General features: G+C 39.7%; 1 protein-coding gene across 2 annotated transcripts in view; it reads left to right on the top strand.

Annotated features, from left to right (window-relative positions):
* LOC309391181 (amine oxidase [flavin-containing] A-like) overlaps window positions 1–17,331 on the top strand; it is a 55,007-nt gene extending 37,676 nt beyond the window's left edge. For both annotated transcript variants that reach the window (XM_081951365.1, XM_081951366.1), the window contains exons 8-15: window positions 3,251–3,410; window positions 3,876–3,972; window positions 5,653–5,706; window positions 6,276–6,333; window positions 13,043–13,140; window positions 14,740–14,851; window positions 15,190–15,252; window positions 16,459–17,331. In XM_081951365.1, coding sequence (XP_081807491.1) covers window positions 3,251–3,410; window positions 3,876–3,972; window positions 5,653–5,706; window positions 6,276–6,333; window positions 13,043–13,140; window positions 14,740–14,851; window positions 15,190–15,252; window positions 16,459–16,620 — 804 coding nt within the window. In that variant the 3' untranslated portion in view covers window positions 16,621–17,331. The remainder of the gene's footprint in view (window positions 1–3,250; window positions 3,411–3,875; window positions 3,973–5,652; window positions 5,707–6,275; window positions 6,334–13,042; window positions 13,141–14,739; window positions 14,852–15,189; window positions 15,253–16,458) is intronic.
* The last annotated feature ends 4,910 nt before the right edge of the window (window positions 17,332–22,241 follow it).

The raw sequence follows: 22,241 nt of genomic DNA, 5'->3' as shown, positions 1-22,241 counted from the left end.
GGTAATCTGGAAACCCGCTAATCCTCTGCTGCTGTGGACCGCATCATTGTACGCCACTTCGGCGAAGGGTAGCAAGTCCGACCAGTTGTCATGCTGATAGTCCACAAAACACCTGATGTATTGTTCCACCACCGCATTGGCTCCCTCTGCTGCGCCGTTCATGCTGGGATGAACCTCTGAGCTCAGTTCTTGTGTGGACCCAATGGATCTCAGGACCTCTCTCCAGAACTTGGCTGTGAACTGGACTCCGCGGTCTGAAATGATCCTCTTGGGTACTCCTTGCAGGCGATAAATGTGTTTCACAAACATTTTCGCTAATTCGTTTGCGAATGGCAATCCTGAGTAAGCAATGAAGTGTGCCTGCTTAGAAAACAAATCAATCACAGTCCAAATTACTTTATGCCCACTGCTATCTGGGAGTTCCACGATGAAGTCCATTGCGACCTCTTCCCATTGCTGTTTAGGGCTCTCTGCTGCAGGTGCTGTAGGTTCTGGGCTCTTGGATTCAATCATCCACGGCTGGCCTTGTTCCTCCTCCGAGGCCTCCCCCTTGGTAGGACTCTTCGTCACCTGAAGTTGGGGGTCCTCTTCCAGAGGTCGGTTGGGCATTTCCCCCTCCGAGGCCTCCCCCTTAGTTGGACTCTTTGTCACCTTCAGTTGGGGATCCTCCTCTGGAGATTGTTTGCCCTTTTCCTCTTCCGAGGCCTCCCCCTTGGTAGGGCACTTCGTCACTTTAAGTTGGAGATCCTCTTCCAGAGGCTGTTGGCCCAGATGACTTTTCTGTGCGGGCATCTGGGGCCCTCTCTTAACCACCGTGGCAATTGGTACACACGTTTGTTCTTCGGCAATTCCCTCCTCCGAGGCCTCCCCCTTGGTAGGACTCTTTGTCACCTTAAGCTGGGGATCCTCTTCCAGAGGTAGTTTGCCCAGATGACTTTTCTGTGCTGGCATCTGGGGCCCTCTCTTTACCACCATGGCGACTGGTACACACATTTGTTCTTCGGCAATTCCCTCCTCCGAGGCCTCCCCCTTGGTAGGACTCTTCGTCACCATAAGTTGGGGATCCTCTTCCAGAGGTCGTTTAGGCTTTTCCCCCTCCGAGGCCTCCCCCTTAGTTGGACTCTTTGTCACCTTAAGTTGGGGATCCTCCTCCGAAGAATGTCTGCCCTTTTCCTCTTCCGAGGCCTCCCCCTTGGCAGGACACTTCCTCACCTTAAGTTGGGGATCCTCTTCCAGAGGTTGTTGGCCCAGATGACTCTTCTGTGGTGGCATCTGGGACCCTCTCTTTACCGCCGTGGTGGTTGGTGCGCACGTTTGTGGCATTGGGGCTGGAGCCAAGCACTCTGACGCTCTGTGGCCAAGTTGACAACAATGGTGGCATTTAATTGGGCCCCACGAGGAATGGAACCTAGTTACATCTCTAAACTCAGGAACCGTTTCATCACACTGCCTTGCTCTCCAACTTGCAGCTGCCCCCTTGGTAAAACCTTCTTCCATGGTGGAGATTGCTTCTCTGTAGGAAGGTGGAGTAAGAACCTTTTGGGGCATTGCAGATGCACCTTGTCCCGCTTCCCATCTTGCAGGCCTGGCTTTGGTAATCCCTTCTTCCATGTTGGTGATTGCTACTCTGTAGGAAGGTGGGGTAAGAACCACTTGGGGCCTTGCAGGCGCACATTTTCCCGCCATCCACAATGCAGGCCTCTGTTTGGTAATCCCTTCTTCCATGGAGATTTCTTCTCTGTAGGAAGGTCTGGTAAGAACCTTTTTGGGCCTTGCAGGGGAGACTGGAACCGGTGGGGAGGTCAATCCCTCGGTTGGCCACTGCCCAGCTTTCTGCCATGGTGCCATCTGCTGAGGGAGGGCAGGTGCCCACTGGCATCCCTCCCATCCATGACCTGGGGTTAAGACCCATCCCGGGGTTGCCTGCTTCACAGGTTGCAGCTCAACCAATGATGGCTGGCTAAGGGGTTTTACGTGCCAAGGACCCTCCTGCTGGCTTGGAGGAGTTATGGGCCAAGTAGGTGCCCTTTGCTGGCTTGGATGAGTTATGGGCCAAGTAGGTGCCCTCTGCTGGCTTGGAGCATTTCCCCATGCTGATGGCAAAGGAGTTGGTAAGTAGCATCTCTTCCATCCAAGTCCTGGGAGGAAAGCCCAATTTACTGCCCAATTTGCTTCATTTACTGGTTGCGGCCCCATTTGTGGTGGCTTGCAAGTGACAGATGCTGGAAAAATTCCTTCTTCCTGCCTCCTTTGAAATTCCCATTTTGAAAGGGAATCCTTCTCCCAGCTAGTTGCAGGGTGACAAGCCATTTCATTTATTGCCGTCTGGAAGGAACCCAAACCTCTGTTCTAGGGTTTTTTTTTTCCCAAGCCTTGTTTCCAAGCTGGGGGGAAGGAGGGGGAGCATGCACTCACAATTTGCTGAAGAAATATTTCTGCGACCTTCCTTCGTCTTGTCGTGTCTCCTCCTGCATTCCTCCTGATGCAATTAAACTGGAAGCAGCATTCCATTGCCTTTGAAGTTCCGCACTCAGCTTCTTATCACCAAAAGCTTCTCATTTATTCTTCGCTGATATTTACGCTGTCCCGGTCAGCGTTGGGAATGCCGAGACCCCCATCACCAGCCCCCCCCCCTGCGAGGGGGGGTGCTAGTGAATTATTTTGAGATGCAGAGTTGGAATAATGTTAGGGTTCTAAATACCATGCAGAAATAAATCATTGTCCAAGGCAAAACATCCTTTAAGGTCCAATTTATTCCGTAGGCAATTTAGCACGGCTATGGAAATTCCAACTCTGGAAGTACATTCTCTAAGTTCAACCAGTTGAAAGTTCATGATCTCTCCCCACACCCACAAATCCATCACATGTTCCAATCATCATCTTCCACGCTGGCATGTACACCCATCTTCTTCCGGCCAGGTGTCGAGATGCGGAGACAAAAGATGACCTTGGCTTCTACAAAAGAATGTCAACAATCCATTCTACAATCCTACTCCTTTCTATTCCCCCCTCCCAACTACTACACTAATGAAACAGCATAGAAAATTATAAGAAAGTGTGGCAGGCCAAAGATCCTAAAAAGAACATAACTACAGGCCTGACAGCTCATTTACTTAGAATTGCAATTTTATTTTCATTGTTTTAAAGTCTTTTACAAACACTATGGACTTTGAAAAGATTCAAAATAAATTGAAATATAGAAATGATTTTCAAAATGTGTCAAAGATTTGCCTATGCTATATTTAAACAGGGCAAGTATGTTATTAGTGCCATTCCACCAATATTGACTGGAAAGATTCATTTCACTCCGGAACTGCCAACAATAAGAAACCAATTAATCCAGCGCCTCCCGATGGGTTCTGTCATTAAATGCATGGTGTACTACAAAGAAGCCTTCTGGAAGAAATTGGGTATGTATGGAATCTGTTTTATGACAGTTAAACATGTTCTAATGCCTTCGAATCAAACTTCACATAATATGAACAATCATAAAAAATGGGTTTTGTTGCAAAAAAAGGTAGATGGGATTAATCAGCAAACATCTGACAAGTTATAATGTATGTCTAATAAACTGAGATTATCTTACATAGGCCTGGCCTGGTTTATGGATGAATTACAAGTACCAACATTAATATACTTTCCCTACACAAGATGTAGTGAATTTCTGTATAAGTTCTAGTTATATTTCATCAGATTAATGTCCCCCATTTGCGTTCACAAATCCCTTGGAAGGTTATTTGGCAGAATGGCTCTAAATGTTTATTTGCTAAGAAGGAAAGTAAAACTTTGCAAAGGACAACTGAAAATGCTTACCAAAAAATTATGCTTTGGATTGCATTTTTGTGTTGGTCATCCTCCTTTTATTTTTCTATCAGGTTTCTGTGGTTGCACAATTATTCTGGATGATGATGCTCCCATTTCAGTAACATTAGATGATTCTAAACCAGATGGATCCATACCTGCTCTTATGGGGTGAGAAATCCAACATTTATGTGTTTGGCTACCAAATATGAATAAAGTTGTATTGAAAATTTGATTATAGCTGTGAGTTCTAAAAAACTTGAAAGAATCTTGATTTTTTTAAAAAAAATCAGATTTATATCATATCAGTTCCCACGTGCATGTTCTCAGTTCTGTCTTTTTTCCTTCATTAATATTAGCTTTTACCACTTCTTGTTGGACTTATTGAACTCTACAAAAAATATACAACAGCTGTTCTGCTGCCTGTGAGAAAGTTCTCTACTTCCATTCCTAACATTGCTGGGAAAATGAATATATATTTCATGTCATGCTGCAAAATGATGTTATGCCATGACATTATTGTGGCATTTACTAGTTTTTCCCTATAGAGAAGATTAATCACTTGCTTTCCTTCTATCCTTAATTAGGAACTCTAAAGATGTGGTTAATCTTAATTGTGGTTTATAGATGCTACTCAGCATCATAATTCATGGTTTGAACCTTCCTTGTTCCAAGCCACTGTGCATTGGATTTTGAGCCTATGATAGTCTATATTTAACTGAAATAGTTACAGAAGCTTCCCAATATCTGACTTTGTATCAATACCACAGGAAGTGAGGAAAATACATAAACTAATGTTACAGTCTTTTCAGAATACTGTCATTTTAAACCCCATGCCAAATAGTAGCACCTTCTTACAGCTCTCTGCTGCCGAGATCATGGACCCTCAAGAGGGTCTTCTTCTGAAGTCTCTTTGTAAATCAGATACACCATTGCCTCCAGATACTGAGGCCACTGCTTCTTGTATGCACTTTCTTCCCTGTAGATTCTCCCACTTTCTTTCCTTCCCATTGCATATACATCCTCCACGCACACACACCCCACACAAAGAGATGTCCCTGCTTTCCAGCACAAAGTCAGTACCCCATGAAAACTGCTATGCCGAACAGGCCTCCCATAGACCAGATATCAAGAAGAAGACCAGCTGAGTCTGGCCAAGCATAGTCTTTTCCTCTTCTCCATTGCTGGCTAAATTGCCACTCCTTTGCTGCGTGACTCAGAGTATTAGTGGTGGGGGTGGGGATGGTTTGCAAAGTCTTGTTGACTTGCCTCCAGTGATTAAGCACAGTCAAGCTGCTGGAAGTTCTCCACTGGTCTTGATTCCAGAATGGGATAATGAGGTGGAAGTTCAGTTAAGAAGTATTGGGATAGCCATAACCCACCAGGCTGCTCCACTGTGAGGTAAGAAGTTCTACCTGCAGACAGTGATGAAGGACCCATGCTCCTGGCAGTCACCCTTCACTCTCACAGTTATATTCAAGGTGATGTGCACAGCCGACTATCTTTCTGCAGCTGCTTAGCATAAGTGGGATAGTGCAACTAAAGGATGCCTTCTACCATGGATGTTGAAGTGATTCTTTTCTTCTCACCCATTTTGACCTGATGTGTTCAAGCCCAAATAAACTATTTGCCTATTATCCTGGAAAAGGGAAGAGTCTCATTATACAGTTTGAGAACCCCAGCTACTATAGTTAGCATTTAATTTTCTGCTATATATGTAGCTGAATATGTGCCAGGCAAAAATTAGATTGGTAATATTTTCAAGGTACAGTATTTTTATCTTTGAGCAATAATGTTGTTCATATGTGTTGCATGGGGATATATATTCATAAAAATTCTTTTTATATTTAGATTTATTCTTGCAAGAAAAGCTTTTAGACTAGCAAACATTAGCAAAGAAGAGAGGTAAGAATCAACAGATTTTGGAACTTTTTCCCATTTAATTTTTTGTTTTTCATTCTCTGACAATAATTAATTCAGTGTTAATCTACCATTAAAGTATTGTTTTCTACCTTTGTTGCAAGACAATAACTTTTCATAACAAGCTATTAATCCAGGTTTCCAAAACCCAAAACCTAGTTCCTAAGGATCAGAATAGATCAAAAGAGGTTAAATGGTGGGAAATTTTGTAAAATTTTGGAGAACATTAATCCTAACCTTAACCCTAACCCTGAATTTTACTACATAACCATAGAGTTATAGCAAAGAGAAAGAGGACAAAATGAAAGTGTTTCTAATATACTCCTCCCCAACAGTACTCCAACTCAAGATGATACAAAGCCTGCTACTTTTATATGTGAATTTGGCAGTAGTTTAGAATAAATATTTCTGGAATTATATACTGTATTCTATTGTGTCTTATTATTCTATTAGTTCATCTCATTTCTATACTCCCAAATTGAATGCCTTGTGATGTTAGTTTAAAAGCTAATTATGAATTTAGGTTAGTTTTAAACATTTCATTCTTCCTGCAGAAAGAACAAAATCTGTAAATTGTACGCTAAAGTGCTAGGATCAGAAGAAGCTTTATATGTAAGTAAGAAGAACATTTAAAATTGGTGAAGTATTGATAGTTACAATATTGTGGTCAGGCTATAGGAATTTTTAGGATGCATGCTCAAGATAGATTTAAACTATTTAATACAGCCTTTTGAATAAAATCCTGAATTAGTAATGCAGCAATGTTTTTCTCAAGCATTAGATACACAATAGAAGATGTGAACTAATAGAGAAGTGGGAGAAGGATTTGAAGTTCATGCTGCAGACAAAAAAAAAAGAAACTGGTTCTTTGGGACAGCCAGAAAGAATAGCTTTTTATTATGAGGTTCACCATTTTGATAATTGACTAAGCCTACTTCGAACAAAAAGTCAGGGCTTAACCAAAGTAGTGTGGTGCTTAGAATGTCTTAGAGACAGGAGTTTGACATAAAATTGTGAGCTTTGGCTAGGCTGGTGAGAGGCAGCCTTTCGAGATAGTATTTGGGCTTGGAGAGCTATCTGATCATTTTGCTACTGTCTTTTTGCATCCATTGACTGGATTTATACAGCAAATTTAAGCAAGCCACTATGCCCTAGGCATAGCAGAATGTAATCATGCGAGCTACGTCAAGGGCTGTAATTTTGGAAAATATACAAGCTCTGTTCATTTTCTCCAGTCCTACCATAGGAAGCAATGTGCCAAACTTGGTTATATAAATTGTTCCTTCCCCATTGCACAACATAGCCCCAAGATGTTTGAGAAGCATTTTCTTTGTTAATGGACTTCAGCAGCACCTTTTGTAATGTAGTGCCTTATATTTTCCATCATTATACACCTCCATCTCATTTCCTGGAAGTTTGATTTGCTAAATTGTCAACTTCCTTAGTTGACTGCATCCCACATGAGGTACTGACTAGAGAGTCTGAGTCTGAGTCAAAAATGCTCTGATATGGTTTGGGCTAAAACCGCTTCTTTATTATCCCTGATATTGTCTGGATTTATGGTTTCATAGCATTCTATGCAAAAATTGACTAAATTAATCTGCGTGAATCATCATATTCTATGAAGATTGATGGAAAAATCAAATATAGTTTGCCTACTTATCCAAAGAAAGCTAAATCCTACAGCAACATTCCTGGATTTTACAATACTTAAAACTTTTTAAGAATATGGGCAGGGACGTGCAGTCAGGGGAGGCAGGGGAGGCAGAGCCTCACCTCTCTACATGAAATAATAGTATATAATATTATATATATATATATATATATATATATATATATATATATATATATATATATATATATATATATATATATATATATATATATATATATATATATATATATATATATATATATATATATATATATATATATATATATATTATAATATTATAATATTATATACATCCGTCCGACCGCGCCCGGGAGCTGCGGAGGCAGAAATGTTGTCGCTTTTGTGGCTTCGTCATCCGGGAGCGCCGACAACATTTCTGCCTCCACAGCTCCCAGGTGCGGCTGGACGGATGTAGCCACAGCGACGCCGAGGCGGTCCGGGCAGACAAAAGAGTGAGCGAGGCAGCCTGATCCTCGGTCGCTCGCCCGCCGGACTGCCTCGGCGCTATTCTGGCTACCTCCGTCCGGCCGCGCCCGGGAGCTGCAGAGGCAGAAATGTCAGCGCTCCCAGATGACGAAGGAGTGCGCGAAATCCTCTGCTGGATTTCGCGCACTCCTCGCGACTGCAATATGCAGTCGCGAGGAGCGCACAGAGTCCAGCAGAGGCAGGAAGGTTCTCGTCGTTCCCCAGTCGCTTTAGAGGACTGCGGAGCACGAGCTGGCGGAGCACGCTCAGGAAGGCATGTAATGGGATCACGTGTGCTGGAGGCTGAGGCAGCCTCAGCCTCCAGAACACGTGGCCCCATTCCCCGCCTTCCTGATGACGTCACCAGCCTCACCAGCCATAAGCCTCACCGCACGTCACTGAATATGGGACATTATATCGTTGAACAAATGTAATATTCATGCCATTTGCAAAGTTATGAATTGTATCAAAATTACTGTCATTACAATATTACAGAAAATTACAATATTCTGTCCATAGCAGTGTCCTCACTGTTCTATAAATCTCTGCCCCTTCTCTTTGTGATTCTCTATTTTGCAATAGAAAAAGAACATTTTTTTCTAAAATCCTAAAGCCACTTGCTGGTGTAAAGCAGTTCAGAGCTGAGCAAGTACAAGGATATTAGAATTCAACAGTCTTCAATGAAGTATCTTTATTGGCAAATACCAAATCTTGCAAATTGCAAGAATTTCCAACCTTATTTACAGTGATTTCATTATGATGGAGTCTCTCTGAATTATTTGAAGTAGTTCTTTCTTAGAACTTGGGCTACTTTGGTATTTACAACATAAGCTGCCAATAAACATGTCTTCTTTTTCTTGCTTGTTCGTGTCTACTTTCCTTTTTGTTACTTGCCTCCCTGTCCACAATTCCTCACATTTATGAGAACTCACTAGAATTATTTACTCTGTTTGAACTTGGTGAACAAAACTAGCTTACTTTTAAAATAAATATGGTTTCAGATTACAACAGATTAAATGTAGGTTGATAGTCTGTTTTGAAAATCAAAATACTCTAATGGGGAAAATAACACGCTGAATTTATTGGATATAACTTCTGATTCCTCACCATGGGACTATAATATGTGAAAAGAATGTGCATTCTGAAAATTATAGATTCTCTTCATTAAAAAGTTAAAAGGAGGAGGTGCGGTACCAATGTGCGGTCTCGATGCTCCGAGACCGCAGCCGAGACTTTTGCCGCTGGGTGGTCCAATCCGACCTAAACAGTCCCGCAGAGACGGTGAACAGGAAGAATAGGTCTTGCTGATCTCAGGGACATCGCAAAGTCCCTGATGGATCCAAGGGAAGTTCTTCAAGCCGGCGACAAAAAATCCAGCCATTAGGTTGATGAAGCCGGGGCAGCTCCAAAATGGAAGGATACGGAAAGAGAACGAGTTTCCAACGGGTGAGGATTTTTTGCCGTTTTAAAAGAGACTGCCTATAAAAAAACTTAAAAGTTAATTTAAATTTGAGAACAGAAGAAACAAGCAGCGGAATTAAGCTTTGAATGGTTTTGGACAGTGCGTTATCTTACTTTTTAAATGCTATGTTCATGGATGGAATTTATGCAAGCCTTTTAAAATGAATGGATTAAGTTTTTTTCTTCTATTTTTTTTTTCTGCTATTATTATTCTTTGTAACCTATGAACTAATATTCTACTTCACTACTGTGGGGTTTTTTCCTCTCTTCTTCTCTAACCCACTCAAGAATTTGACTTTTATTTAAACAAAGAAAATTGTTACAACAGAGGGAAAGAAAAGTGCTGAGGCTTGGAGGTTGGAGGTTTGTGTATTGGAAACAAAACACTCTTACTTTCCTCACTGATTATTCTGGCTTGGCATTTCAAGATCTCACTGTTTGTTTATAGAGAATGATAAGAAGAAAAGCATGCAGATGTCCTTTTGAAGTATATCTTTAACCAGAGAAAAGTGAAAATAAGATTTTATTGTGAATTTATGTTTAATCCTGTAAAAACCGTCTAAGCCAGAGCAGCAGTGTTTGTCAGCTGGAGATAATGGCACAACTTCAATAGCAGAAAGAAATTTTAAGCCTGTAAAAGATATTGTTAGAAATTCAGAAATTATCAAATACATTTGAGAGAATGGAGAAGAAGCTGGAAAACTTAAGAGCATCTAACAGTAAAGTATGATGAAAAAGTTGGAGATGTTTATCAAGTGGAAGAAGTGGAGCTTAGAGTTCTAAAAACCGAAGAGGAAAATGATTATAAAGAAATTAAATCTGCTGATATCTATGGTGATTGATTTGTGTCTGGAAATGGAAAGAGTGAAACACTGAAAGAGGAATTAAATGGAGGGGAACTCTACCCTAAATGGCAAGATACAGAAGAAGAAAAAACAAAAGAATTTATGGATTTAAAGAGAGAAATTTTATTAGCAACATCATTGATAACACCACCAACAATTAAAGATAAGCTGATTAAGGAAACAGAAGAAGGGCATCGGAATTACATGAGAGACTTAATAAGCAATGAGTTGCTAAGAGGAGTCCGTACTAACTTGATTAAGGAGATGATTAGAGGACTGATACCACAAATGGCAGAAGACATGAGACTGTTCTGTTACTGGAAAGATACAGGTTGATAGATGGAAGTGTATAATTTAAAACTAGTTAAACTTAGTGAAATTTAGTGACAATAGATATAGTCAAATAAATAATTGATAATGATAATAATATATACATATGTATTGTTATGATAAGTAATAATTGAATATGAATATTTGAATGGTACCCATGAAAGGAAGGTTAGAATTTTTTTGGGTTATATATAAAGGCTAATAAAAAAGAATTAAGTTAAATTTAGTTAAATTTTGATTATAAGGGGGAAAGTTATTATGATACAGGATACAGTCAAATAAAGGTGGGATAATGATACAAAGGAAAATATATATGTATGGGTCAGGGACGTGCGGTCATTGGAGGCAGGGGAGGCAGAGCCTCCCCTCTCATCATGAAATAATAATATATAAAATAATAATATCCATGAGGGAGTTTCATATATATAAGAGGAAGAGGAGCTCAGGCGGGCGAAAGGAAGCACTTTAGTCAGCGGGGTGTGGGGGAGAGGAGGGGAGAATGCCTGAGCATTCTCTCCTCTCCCCCACACCCCGCTGACTAAAGCACTTCCTTTTGTCCGCCTGAGCTCTTCCGCAGGCGAAAGAAAGCGCTTTAGTCAGTGAGGTGTCGGGAGAGAGGAGGAGAGATTCTATCCTCTCCCCTGACACCTCACTGACTAAAGCACTTTCTTTCGCCCGCGGAAGAGCTCAGGCAGGCAAAAGAAAGCGCTTTAGTCAGTGGGGTGTTGGGGGAGAGGAGGAGAGATTCTATCCTCTCCCCTGACACCCCACTGACTAAAGCGCTTTCTTTCGCCCGCCTGAGCTCTTCCGCGGGCGAAAGAAAGTGCTTTAGTCAGTGAGGTGTCGGGGGAGAGGAGGAGAGATTCTATCTTCTCCCCTGACACCTTACTGACTAAAGCACTTTCTTTCGCCCGCGGAAGAGCTCAGGCGGGTGAAAGAAAGTGCTTTAGTCAGTGGGGTGTTGGGGGAGAGGAGGAGATATTCTATCCTCTCCCCTGACACCCCACTGACTAAAGCGCTTTCTTTCACCCACGGCACAGCTCAGGCTGGTGGACGCTCAGAGCCCCTGGAGCCCGTGCTCCCTCACAGCTCCTGTCGTCCCGTCTGGCAGGCGCCACCCGCCCGGGAAGCAGCTGAGCTGGGAAGTTTCGCAGTTTGGCTTCCAGAGCGGGCGGTGCGGGCGCCGGTGGGCTCCTCTGGGCTCCCGCCTTCCCAAAGCGCGTCCCTGTTTTTGCGGAAAGCAAAAGAATGGAGAAGAAACGGGGAAGCTTCGGGTGGGAAATGAGGCCATGGAAGAGAGTTTTGCCCTTTGCTGGTGAACATGGATCGGTCTTGCGCCCATCCTGGAGAGATCCCACCCTCGGCTGGCTTTCAGAGACATGAAAAGCTCTTTCCTCAGGCGGGCATCTTTTCCAATGAAATAGATCGAGACAGGAAGATCATTTTATTACATTTGAACGTTTTGACTAAAACGGATTCTCTCATTCAAGGAGGGAACCCAAAGACCATCTTTCCATCCCTTTTATCAAAGAAAATGCCATTGGACAGGGCAAAAATAACTCCTCCTTTGCCCTGGAAATCAGCTACATGGAATTAAACACTATAATCCAACTTCTGTGTGTGTGTGTGTGTGTGTGTGTGTTTGTGTGTTTGAGAGGGGGGAGGGGGGAGAGAGGGAGGAAGGAGGGGAAGGTAAAAGAAAAAGAAGGAAGAAAACTTATTTAAATAAGTTTAAAGCTGTTGCTTTAAATCGGAACTGAGCATGCCTGGCTGTGGAATTCTGGGAGTTGAAGTCCACAAGTCTAAAAAAATTGCTGCCTCACTAGCCATAAACTTCACCGCATGTCACTGGACTATGGGTACAACATAAGGAAACTGGATGTAAATGGTAAACAGTGATTTGGTAAGGAGGATTAGAAATTTTTGTTACTAGATATTGTGGATGTTTAGCTAGAATAGGCCATAAGGATTGAGTATTTTTGGAGGATTTTAGAAATAGCAAATGAAATGCCAGTATATGGTTATGTTTTAAATCTTGATATATTTTATGATAAAGGACGTTTAAACAATTGTAATCAAATTAAAATGGAGGTATGATGATGGTAATATGTAAAAATATTGGAGTTAAAATACTTGAGTTAATATGAATTATGATTGATGACTGTGGAAGAGATGCACGAAAGTCTTTTGTAACCAACTGTATGTAAAAAAGGAGGATTCTTTGTGTTGTGTTTGTTTTGAAAATTAAAAATAAAATAAAAATTACCTAAAAAAAGTTAAAACAATATACATTATGTTCCAATAGTTGGGGGGTGGGAGGCCAAATAAAACTTTTGTTTATTCAGTAGCCAGGAAACATAACATCTAACTGAGCCAAATTGTTCAGATAGATTCTATCAGCAAGCAGCCTATGAAGTTTAATCTAGTACTTTTCAGTTGATATGAATCTGCTTCTATGTAATCAATATTTAGTAATCCTAATTTTAATCCTGCCAACATCTTTTTGAAAATTTGCTTTATTTCTCATCTTGGTTTATTCTTACAGCCAGTGCATTATGAAGAAAAGAACTGGTGTACAGAACAATATAGTGGAGGCTGTTATGCAGCATATTTTCCACCGGGCATTATGACCCAATATGGAAGGTAAAACAAAATAACAATGTTCTCGTTTCTTGGCATTGTTCCCCACAGTTATTGGATATTTGACAAAGTATCAGAACAATGAGCTAATCTCATATTTGAAAGAAAGGTTTATAAAAATATTACATATTTGGCAATATTAAAGTTGCAGCTAGTGCCTTTGACTTTAGTACTGTTGAATAGAAGAAAGTCAAATATAAAATCAGGGCTTAATTACAGATTATTATTTGCAGATATGATCTTGGAATTATGTGGAAACTGTTCAAGTGGTAATGTTTCAAGGTAGCATATTTACTATTCTGGGAAAATAAAGACAGGAAGAAAGGAAGTTAAATAGAACCATTTAATTGGAATCTCTTTCAAATGGAGTTGGGCTACATTTACCCTTCAGGTATTTAATAGTGCTGGCATCAGTAGTGTTATTCAGCTGGTTCACACCAGTTCACCCAAATGGGTGGAAGAAATTTTGCCCAGTTTGGTGAACAGGTAGTGATGGCCGGCTGGCCACGCCCCCAAACCAGTCCCCCCCATCGCCAGTTGCTCACACCGCTTGCCCGACAGCCACTCTCTTGCCCTGCTTTGCATACTGGTTCTTAAAGAGGCAGTGATTGGCCACAGGCCGCTGAAAAATCCCCCGGTCAGTGAAAAAGCTGCTGCCGTCACTGCCATTTTCTTTGCTCATGTGCATCCCATTGGACTTGCAAGGCAGTGGGATGTGCATGTGTGAAGAAAATGGCGGCAATGGCAGCAGCTTTTTCGCTGAACAGAGGACTTTTCAGCAGCCTGCAGCTAGCCGCTGCCTCTTTGAGAGCTGCTTTGCAAAGCGGCTCTCAAAGAGGAGGCGGCTGGGAGGCTTCTTTGCTAGCTAGCTGCTTCCCAGCAGCAGCAGCTGGACGGGGGCTGCTGAAAACTCCGGTCAGCTTGCCTTTCGGACTCTGGACCAGCTGCTGTGGAAGGTAAGCAACCAAAGAGGCAGTGGTGGGGGAGCAAATAAGGCTAGGGCTGGGATTTGGGAGCGGAAACAGGGGCAACTGGCAAAGGGAGGGGGGTGGTAGATAGGGAGAAATCCTGCAAACTTTCCTACCTTTTCCTGTGGGTGTGGCTTGTTGGGGGGGTCATGTGACTGAGTGGGCATGGGTGTGAATGCCATTAGGTTGGCTATGCCCACTCAGTCACATGCCCTCACCTAGCCACGTCCACCAAACTGGTAGCAAATGTTTTGAATCCCACCACTGGCTGGCATCCCAGGGGCAGCAGGGATTAAAAGTTTATTCATAACAGATTTGAGTTGTGGTAAAAGTCTTATTATTTGTGCAAGTAGCAGCATGGTAAAACAAATGAATAGCAAAGATGTATCACTTCCCTTCTACTCATTAAAAACACTGCCATATTTGGTATACAGCTTGGTTAAGTGTGTGAAATGCACCAAAAAAAATGAACCACACAAAAGAAGGATGTTGCAAAATGTTTGCATTCCTTGAAACAAAACTTTACAAAGTTCACAGAAAATGTAGGATAGTGCCTCTTATTGTTCATGCAAATATATTAGCTACAAGTGGAATTACTATCTCTCTATTTTATGTGTATGTGTTTTGTTTAAAGAATAATACGTGAGCCAGCTGGTAGAATCTACTTTGCTGGCACTGAGACAGCAACTCAGTGGAGTGGCTATATGGAAGGAGCTGTGCAGGCTGGAGAAAGAGCTGCTAGAGAGGTAAACAGAACCGCTACTATTGGCCACCTTCATGAAAGACCCAAATAAACTAGTTCTATTTGAAACATGATCTGGGAAATTGGCATTGATATATTCAATATTGCTACACCAAAGAAAAATTAAAACTACCAAAGAATAATGAAATATATACCAAGTTACGGTGATACTATTTTGATTTCTGACTAGATTTCTTCCCAAGACAAATATCTGTATTGTCAATACTATAGACAAATGGCCTTTTTTAATCTCTTCTATTTTTAATCTCTTCTATTTCAATTGCATGATGCACTTGATATAAAAAGGATTAGTGTTACTGGAATATAATTTTTCTCTTCCAGATATTGTACAGCATGGGAAAAATTTCAAAGAATGAAATTTGGGTAACAGAACCAGAATCAAAGGCAAGTGTGCTCAAAAATAATATTTCTCCATATATTGCCTGTGTACTTGACTGGATCACTCTCCTATTTTGGGCCTAATGGAAGATGAAGTTATCTAATAAAAATTTGACTATGGAGTTAGGAACAAATTTATTAGCCCAGTTTGTTGAGAATATATTTAATGAATTCTTAAACTTAAAAGAAAAACAGTTGAAAAACTTTGCCATTTCTTGCAGATTTTACTTTTTTTTTACCATCTCACATACATAGAAAATGAATATAACTACATAGCTTGTAACTTGAAGTAACTCTAAGTGCTTATGAAACTATTGCAACTTGGTGCACAATGCATTATAATAGTAAAATGGAGAATAGAGATACACTAGAAACTGAATGGGTTTTTCACAGATTTTAGTTCCATTGCTGCTACTAATAGGAAGCTTCCTCACAAGTGCATTTAATAGCCCAAGGAAAAATATAAGCATTGTAATCATCTACATGAAGTATTACTTTACAGAATGACATTTGTACATACCAAGGTTATTATTAGGACAATATTTCTGATGCTTGAAAGAGTAATGATAACTAAGTGAATATGTGATTAAGAAAGAGACACACAGAAAGAGAGGAACATAACACCCCTGTCTTATTCTCTTTCAACTATGCCAGCATGCTCACACTTTGATGTGTATTGTTGTGAGGCACACAAAATTTGGTTGTAAGTGCACACAGTGTTTGGAAAATGATTTTATTATTGCCATGTATTACCATATTTGTGAACAGTTGCTAAATGAGGTATCCAGTACACAAGGTGTGGCTGTAATAAACCCAATTAATAGAAAATGAATACATTTATCTTTATCAGTAGGTATTCCAAAGGTCAGTGGTGTTATTTTTTATGATGGATGATGATGATCCAAGCTATTTGCCATACTTATAAATACAATTCAGTGAAAGGTTCATTTTAATTGTATCAGTTTGCATTAATAAACTAAGCATAGGAATTGAGAACCGACTTTTTTGGGTGGCATCAGTTCAGTAGTGGACAATAGATGCTCAACTAAATTTATGCACTTTCTGAGGAAAAAGTATAAATTTGTGTTTTCATAGAATTAAATACCACTGAGTTGAGGTAGGGTAACTTCTTGATAAAACTGCACTATGCTGCAGCTTCTGGCTTCTCAGATGTCCATGATCTAACAATTACTGTAATATGTTTCATCCTAGGAGGTTCCAGCACTTCCAATTACGGATACATTTTGGGAGAGAAATTTGCCATCTGTTCCTGGACTGCTGTTCTTTCTTGGATGGTCTACTTTCATCACCTCATTGGCTACAACTGGATTCTTTGCCTGCAAAAGGGGGATTTTTTCCCGACAATGTATCTAACCCAGACTTTTCCATTTATTTCCTTCATGCTATGAATATTTTTTTCTGAAAAAGCTGTCTTTTATGCCCTTTGGAATAGCTGGGTTAACACATCCAAGCCAATTTAATTAATCTTTCTTTAAAACACAAAGGGAGGCAGGAAATGTTTTCTTTTCTTTCCTCAGTGACTTCCTGCTTAAAAGTTGGTGACCTCTCATCATATCTTTCTATGTAATATACATTGTAATGAGAACAAAGCAAGCTTGTCATAATCTTTGAAAAAACTCCATTTCTCTTCATGTTTCCAAAATCTAAGGATGCACAAAATCACTGTTGAAGGCTTACTCCAACTCTCCCTTCCCCCAGTCTATGCCCTCTGATTATGTTGAACTGCACTCTGTGCTGTTAGAGTTTAAGGGAGAAATGCAGCCAGCACATCCTTCAGCATTAGAGGTGGGGAATGGATAGGTACTCTGTGGCTTGTTAAACTGCCTTCATATTCTGTCAATGGCCTGCTAAATTTCATATGCTGCTGTTTAAAAAAAGTAAATGCTGCAAAAAGGACTTTGCTTGCTTTATGCTAGGGTTACATTCCCTCAAAACCTTGTATACATAATGTGAAAAAGGGAGTTGTGGGCTGTGGTGTTAAATTCTGCAATCCAAATACATTGACAAATATTCGCATACATTTCTATAACCTTATTCTTTAGCAATAAATAACTCAAATATGTTTTCTTTCTTGTCTTTGTTCTATGTACAATGAAAGCATTTTCTCGATCTTTTCTGTAGCTGGATTTCTAATGCATGTGTAGATATTATGGCAGATGAAGATATTGAATGCATCATGGCACTATGAATATTATCAGGATTCTTCGTTACATTGCACCCGATACAGTAACCCAGGTTAAAAGCTTGTCCTAATGCCAAGATAATGGCATGATATAATATGTCCAATTTTGTTTCCAGAATTATTTTCCCTTTTATTGGGTTTGGACCAGTTGTTGACACCCATTTCATCCAGGGCGATAATAGTACCTATTACCAATACAGAAATAAGTGGAAGAAAGGATGCACAAACAGAACATGATGTAATATGTCCAACTTCATTTCCAGAATTACTTTGCCTTTTATTTTGTGTAAAGGGTTTGGACTGTTGCCATGGGTAAAATGGGGATTGATGCCTATTTTTACCCATGGCAACATCAATCACTATTACAACTATGGAAGTAAGTGGGAGAAAGTATACACAAAAAGAACAATATGTAAGTGCATGAATGAGGGTAGAAAAGAGTTTTCCCAAGAAAATAATCAGTTTTGGCAGGGAGACAACTCAGCATGTTTCCAGACCATTGACACAAATGGACTATGCTGGCACAAATCGCATGAGAGTGATTTATTTATTTATTTAGTCACATAGAGTGAATTCCTGGATGAAAATGATCAGTCTCACACTACCAGCTATCTATTCTTTGTCATTAGAGGCATACATATAAAAATGACAGAAATGAAACACTAAGGAATTAAAAACAATTAAAAAATAAAAATAAAACACAGCAACGGTAAAACAAGATATAGAAGGGACACACAGAGAGAAAATAGGGAAAAATAACTAAAGTGAAAAAGTAAACAATTGATTTTAATCAGAGAATTGGGGAAAATAAAAATAAATATTGGCTGCAGTAGAATAAAAGACATTTAGAAGAATGCAAGTAATGACCACTGGCAATTCATGGAGTTGAAAACAAATTTCTGGTCTCTCAAGAATACAACTTTCCTCCTTCATATTTGTAACAACCTGATTTTCCCAGTTGAAGACCTTATATTTATATTCATTTGATAAAGGCATGTCCAGCATTATGTTTGTGAAGGAAAGTTTCTGTTGATATTTTAGGTGAGGGGGGGGAGACTATACAATTGTTTAAGCAGATAGACACACATCATGTATCTGATTTATTTTCTGTTTGTGTGATTGGTTTGGTTTGGTTTGGTTTGACATGAAATTTGTGATCCCATCTATTACGGTTTGTAAACAATACCTTATGACTTTATGTAGTATATTTTTACTCTATTCTGGTTTATTCAATAAGCCATGAAAAAGCAATTATTTTCATAGGGCAATACTTGTGAATTCAGTCATTTCTTCCCAAATGTGAAAGAAGATATTTGCAGCAGGAAATCTGATGGGAGATCTCTACACACGCATGCATGTTCCACTTTCAAATATCTATATTCACATTTAACTCTTTTGGCAAGACACCAGTGAGACAAGTGACCAAAAAATGTCTTTTGTTATTTGTCATAGCCAAATAAATGTACAAAAGCAAAACAAAAGAAAGTGATAATGTTTATTCTTTTGAGTGTGAGTTAAAAAAAACTTCACGCTGCAGATAAAAATATATATATAACAGATATTTAATAGGAAAATGAACATAATAGATTTCATGAACACAATCACCACAGAGGCACTTTTAGAAGAACAGTACAATTATATAAGGCACAATCACAAAATCCATATCTTGCAATTGGACTGTCACTTTAGTTTTACAAAAGGCAAACATGACAATAATCCGAGTAGCAAATGGCTCAACAACAGTTTTAGGGCACAAGGTATTTCATTTAAAAAAAATTTAAATCTTATTTTGAATATTTTTTTAAAAATTTCCTCGAATGGCAACATATTACAGAAGAAAATTTTAGGGAAGAGATGCTGGAAGGAACATTACATTTAGTCACTTATAAAATTTACTTCATGGAAAATTGTAACTTTTAATTGCACTGTTTAGAATTGCAAAGGCAACTGCCTTGTCTCTTGTGAATTCGTTTTTGCAGAACAGTTTAAGTACATGAAGATTTCTCTTTCTTAGAATAAATATTTACACTTAAAAGGGGGTCTTTGGTTTTAGGGATACAAGGGAAAGCTTTTACCCAAGTTTTTCTTATGTTGTGGGCTGTGAGCACTTTCTTTGAATAGAGAAAAAGAGACTTTCAGAAATTAAATGTGCTAGTTTCTTGGTACATATTTTGACCCATAGACATCCAAATCAGGATACCAGTATATAGCAGAAGTGGCTTTTAAAATTACCATGTATAGTTGACTTATAGTCAGAGTGTATGCATGTATATGTGAAGCACATGATTTGACTCCCTCAAGAACTGTTGGCTTCAATACTCTGCATAGGGATTTTGTTTGCTGTCTATTCTAGGACTAGATGCACACTTCAACATAAAAAATGTTTGCACACTGACCCATCAAGACCCAATTTCCATGAAGCTTTGCTGCAATATATAGTTTAAGAGTTCAATTACATTGCAAAGATAACTGTCACCATGACAACTACAAAATCGGGAACAAGAATTAATATCTTTGATGCTTCACATAAAAATCTTGGTAAGGAGGGGGGAATATCAGATTTAGTAATTAATATCTCTCTTAATGAAGCTTAGGATCAATCCAATTGTATCCTTCTGGATGAATGGCAATATCATGAGAAATGGCAACAATGACAAAATTTATACGTGGTATTACTTACAATTACTCCTTACTGCCCTCCAAATTTTATTCGCAGGTTGTGATATCACTGTCTCATGTTACAAACTGTAACCAATGCATCTTTGGTGATGTTATCCTCATTCCTATTCTACTTTGTTCCTCCTTCAGTTAGTTTCCAGGCTATATTTCTTCTCATCCTTTCCTTACCTTACCTTACCCCTTACCCCTTCCCTTCTTACCCCTTCCCTTCCCAGAGGCTATAATTTTCCAAACACTCTAGTTACTTTTTAACTCTTCTCCATTTATTTTCTCCCAATCATTCATTAGATTCTGCTTTTAAAATCTTATAAAATAAACAATACAACTGTGTGGATGTGCGTGTTTCTTTGCTATGTTAGTTAAAAAATAGCAGGATGAAACAAACATTGGAGTCTGTTATTCTTAACTCTAACCCTTTAGGATAATCCAAGGATATCTTAAATTATTTCTAGAGTCAAAGAACTGCCAGGAAGCAGGTTAGCTGGTTCTGCTCATCCCAAATAAAGCCCTGCTCTTCTAGCAGTTCTGAAAGGTGAATTGCCTGGCTTCAGGGAAAGTGACCAAGAAGCTATCTTTAGATCCAGGTCAGCTTCTGATTTTGTTCTTTTCAAACAAGCTCTCTACATGGGGCTCCCCTTGAGATGCACCCGAAGACTACAGCTAGTTCAGAATGTGGCCGCGCGGGCCATTATGGGGAGGACAAGATACTCCCATATAACACCACTCCTGCGCGAGCTGCACTGGCTGCCTGTGGTTTTTCGGGTGCGTTTCAAGGTGTTGGTTACTATCTTCAAAGCGCTCCATGGCACGGGACCTAGTTACCTGCAGGATCGCATCTCACCTCATACATCCCTGCGACCAATCCGCTCTCACAGGGAGGGACTCCTCCGGGTGCCGTCCACTAAGCAGTGTCAATGGGCGGCGCCCAGGAGTAGAGCCTTCTCTGTGATGGGCCCAACCCTCTGGAATGACCTCCCCCCCGATATTAGAACTACTACCGACCTCCGCTCCTTCCGACAGAAGCTTAAGACCCACCTGTTCCAATTAGCTGGCTTAACTGATTTATAATCCCATTTTAACCTCCTGGCAAACATCTTATTGGGTAGTTTTTAAGGGTAATTTTAATGTTTATTTGTATTTTAATTTAAATATTGTACAGTCCATATCCTACCTCCTCCGTTTACCTATTTGTATATTTAAGTACATCTATATTTTGTATTCATACTGTTTTAATATGACTGTACACCGCCCCGAGTCCTGTTTAGGAAAGGGTGCGGTTTATAAATTAAAATAACATAACATAACAAAAGAAGCCAAGGAGTTGATGAACTTTTGCCTTTGGTTTCCCCACATCAACCTTTTGTATTCTTTCTGTTCCTTGGACTCTTGCATTGGATTGCAATATAAATTACCATTGAAGTATTGGACTTGCTTCTGACAAATATTATAAAAACGTAAGAGTTAGGAAGGCCAAAACTTCAATTGGTTCAGCCTTTTGCCTAAAGCAGTATCCCTAAAGCAAAGCCCATAGATTAGATCAGTTTATTCAATCCAAAGAGCTAAGGGTTTGCTTGTTTTTTCTTAGCAGTTTCATTTTATTAATTTCAGCTTTCACCCATCTCATGGAATGAGGAAGAAAATGACAAATAAAATGAATAAGGAAATATATTCTCAATATTTGTCTGCTATTTTGATGCATGGGTAGAAGCATTGTTGTGAGTGAATTTTTATAACTGCAGTCTCAGAGCTTAGCTACAAATGAAGCAGACTTCCTAAATACAACCCTATTTAATCATGAGAGTTATATCTGGGATCTATTTTTTCCTCAGTTCAACTCCTGCCAAGAATTTAAAGGTTGCATTCTTACTGACACTCATATTCATTATAGGCGATTGCTTAATAAATGCAGCCTTTGCCAACCTCTTGATGTACACAAATGCCAAAATTTCCTACCACCATGTCTTCTCTCATGGCATTATAAAAGAACAAAAGGACAAACTGTCATACTCTTCAAGTAGTTTGTTCAAAATTTAAAAACTTAGCAATTGTGTAATAATTCTTTGGTAACTGAATGCTCTTTATTTATATCCAAATTGATATTATAAGCAACCCC

Source organism: Natrix helvetica (genome assembly GCF_964273705.1).
Source record: "Natrix helvetica genome assembly, chromosome: 4".
NCBI classification, from domain to species: Eukaryota; Metazoa; Chordata; class Lepidosauria; order Squamata; family Natricidae; genus Natrix; species Natrix helvetica.
This window is presented reverse-complemented; position numbering and strand designations above follow the sequence as displayed.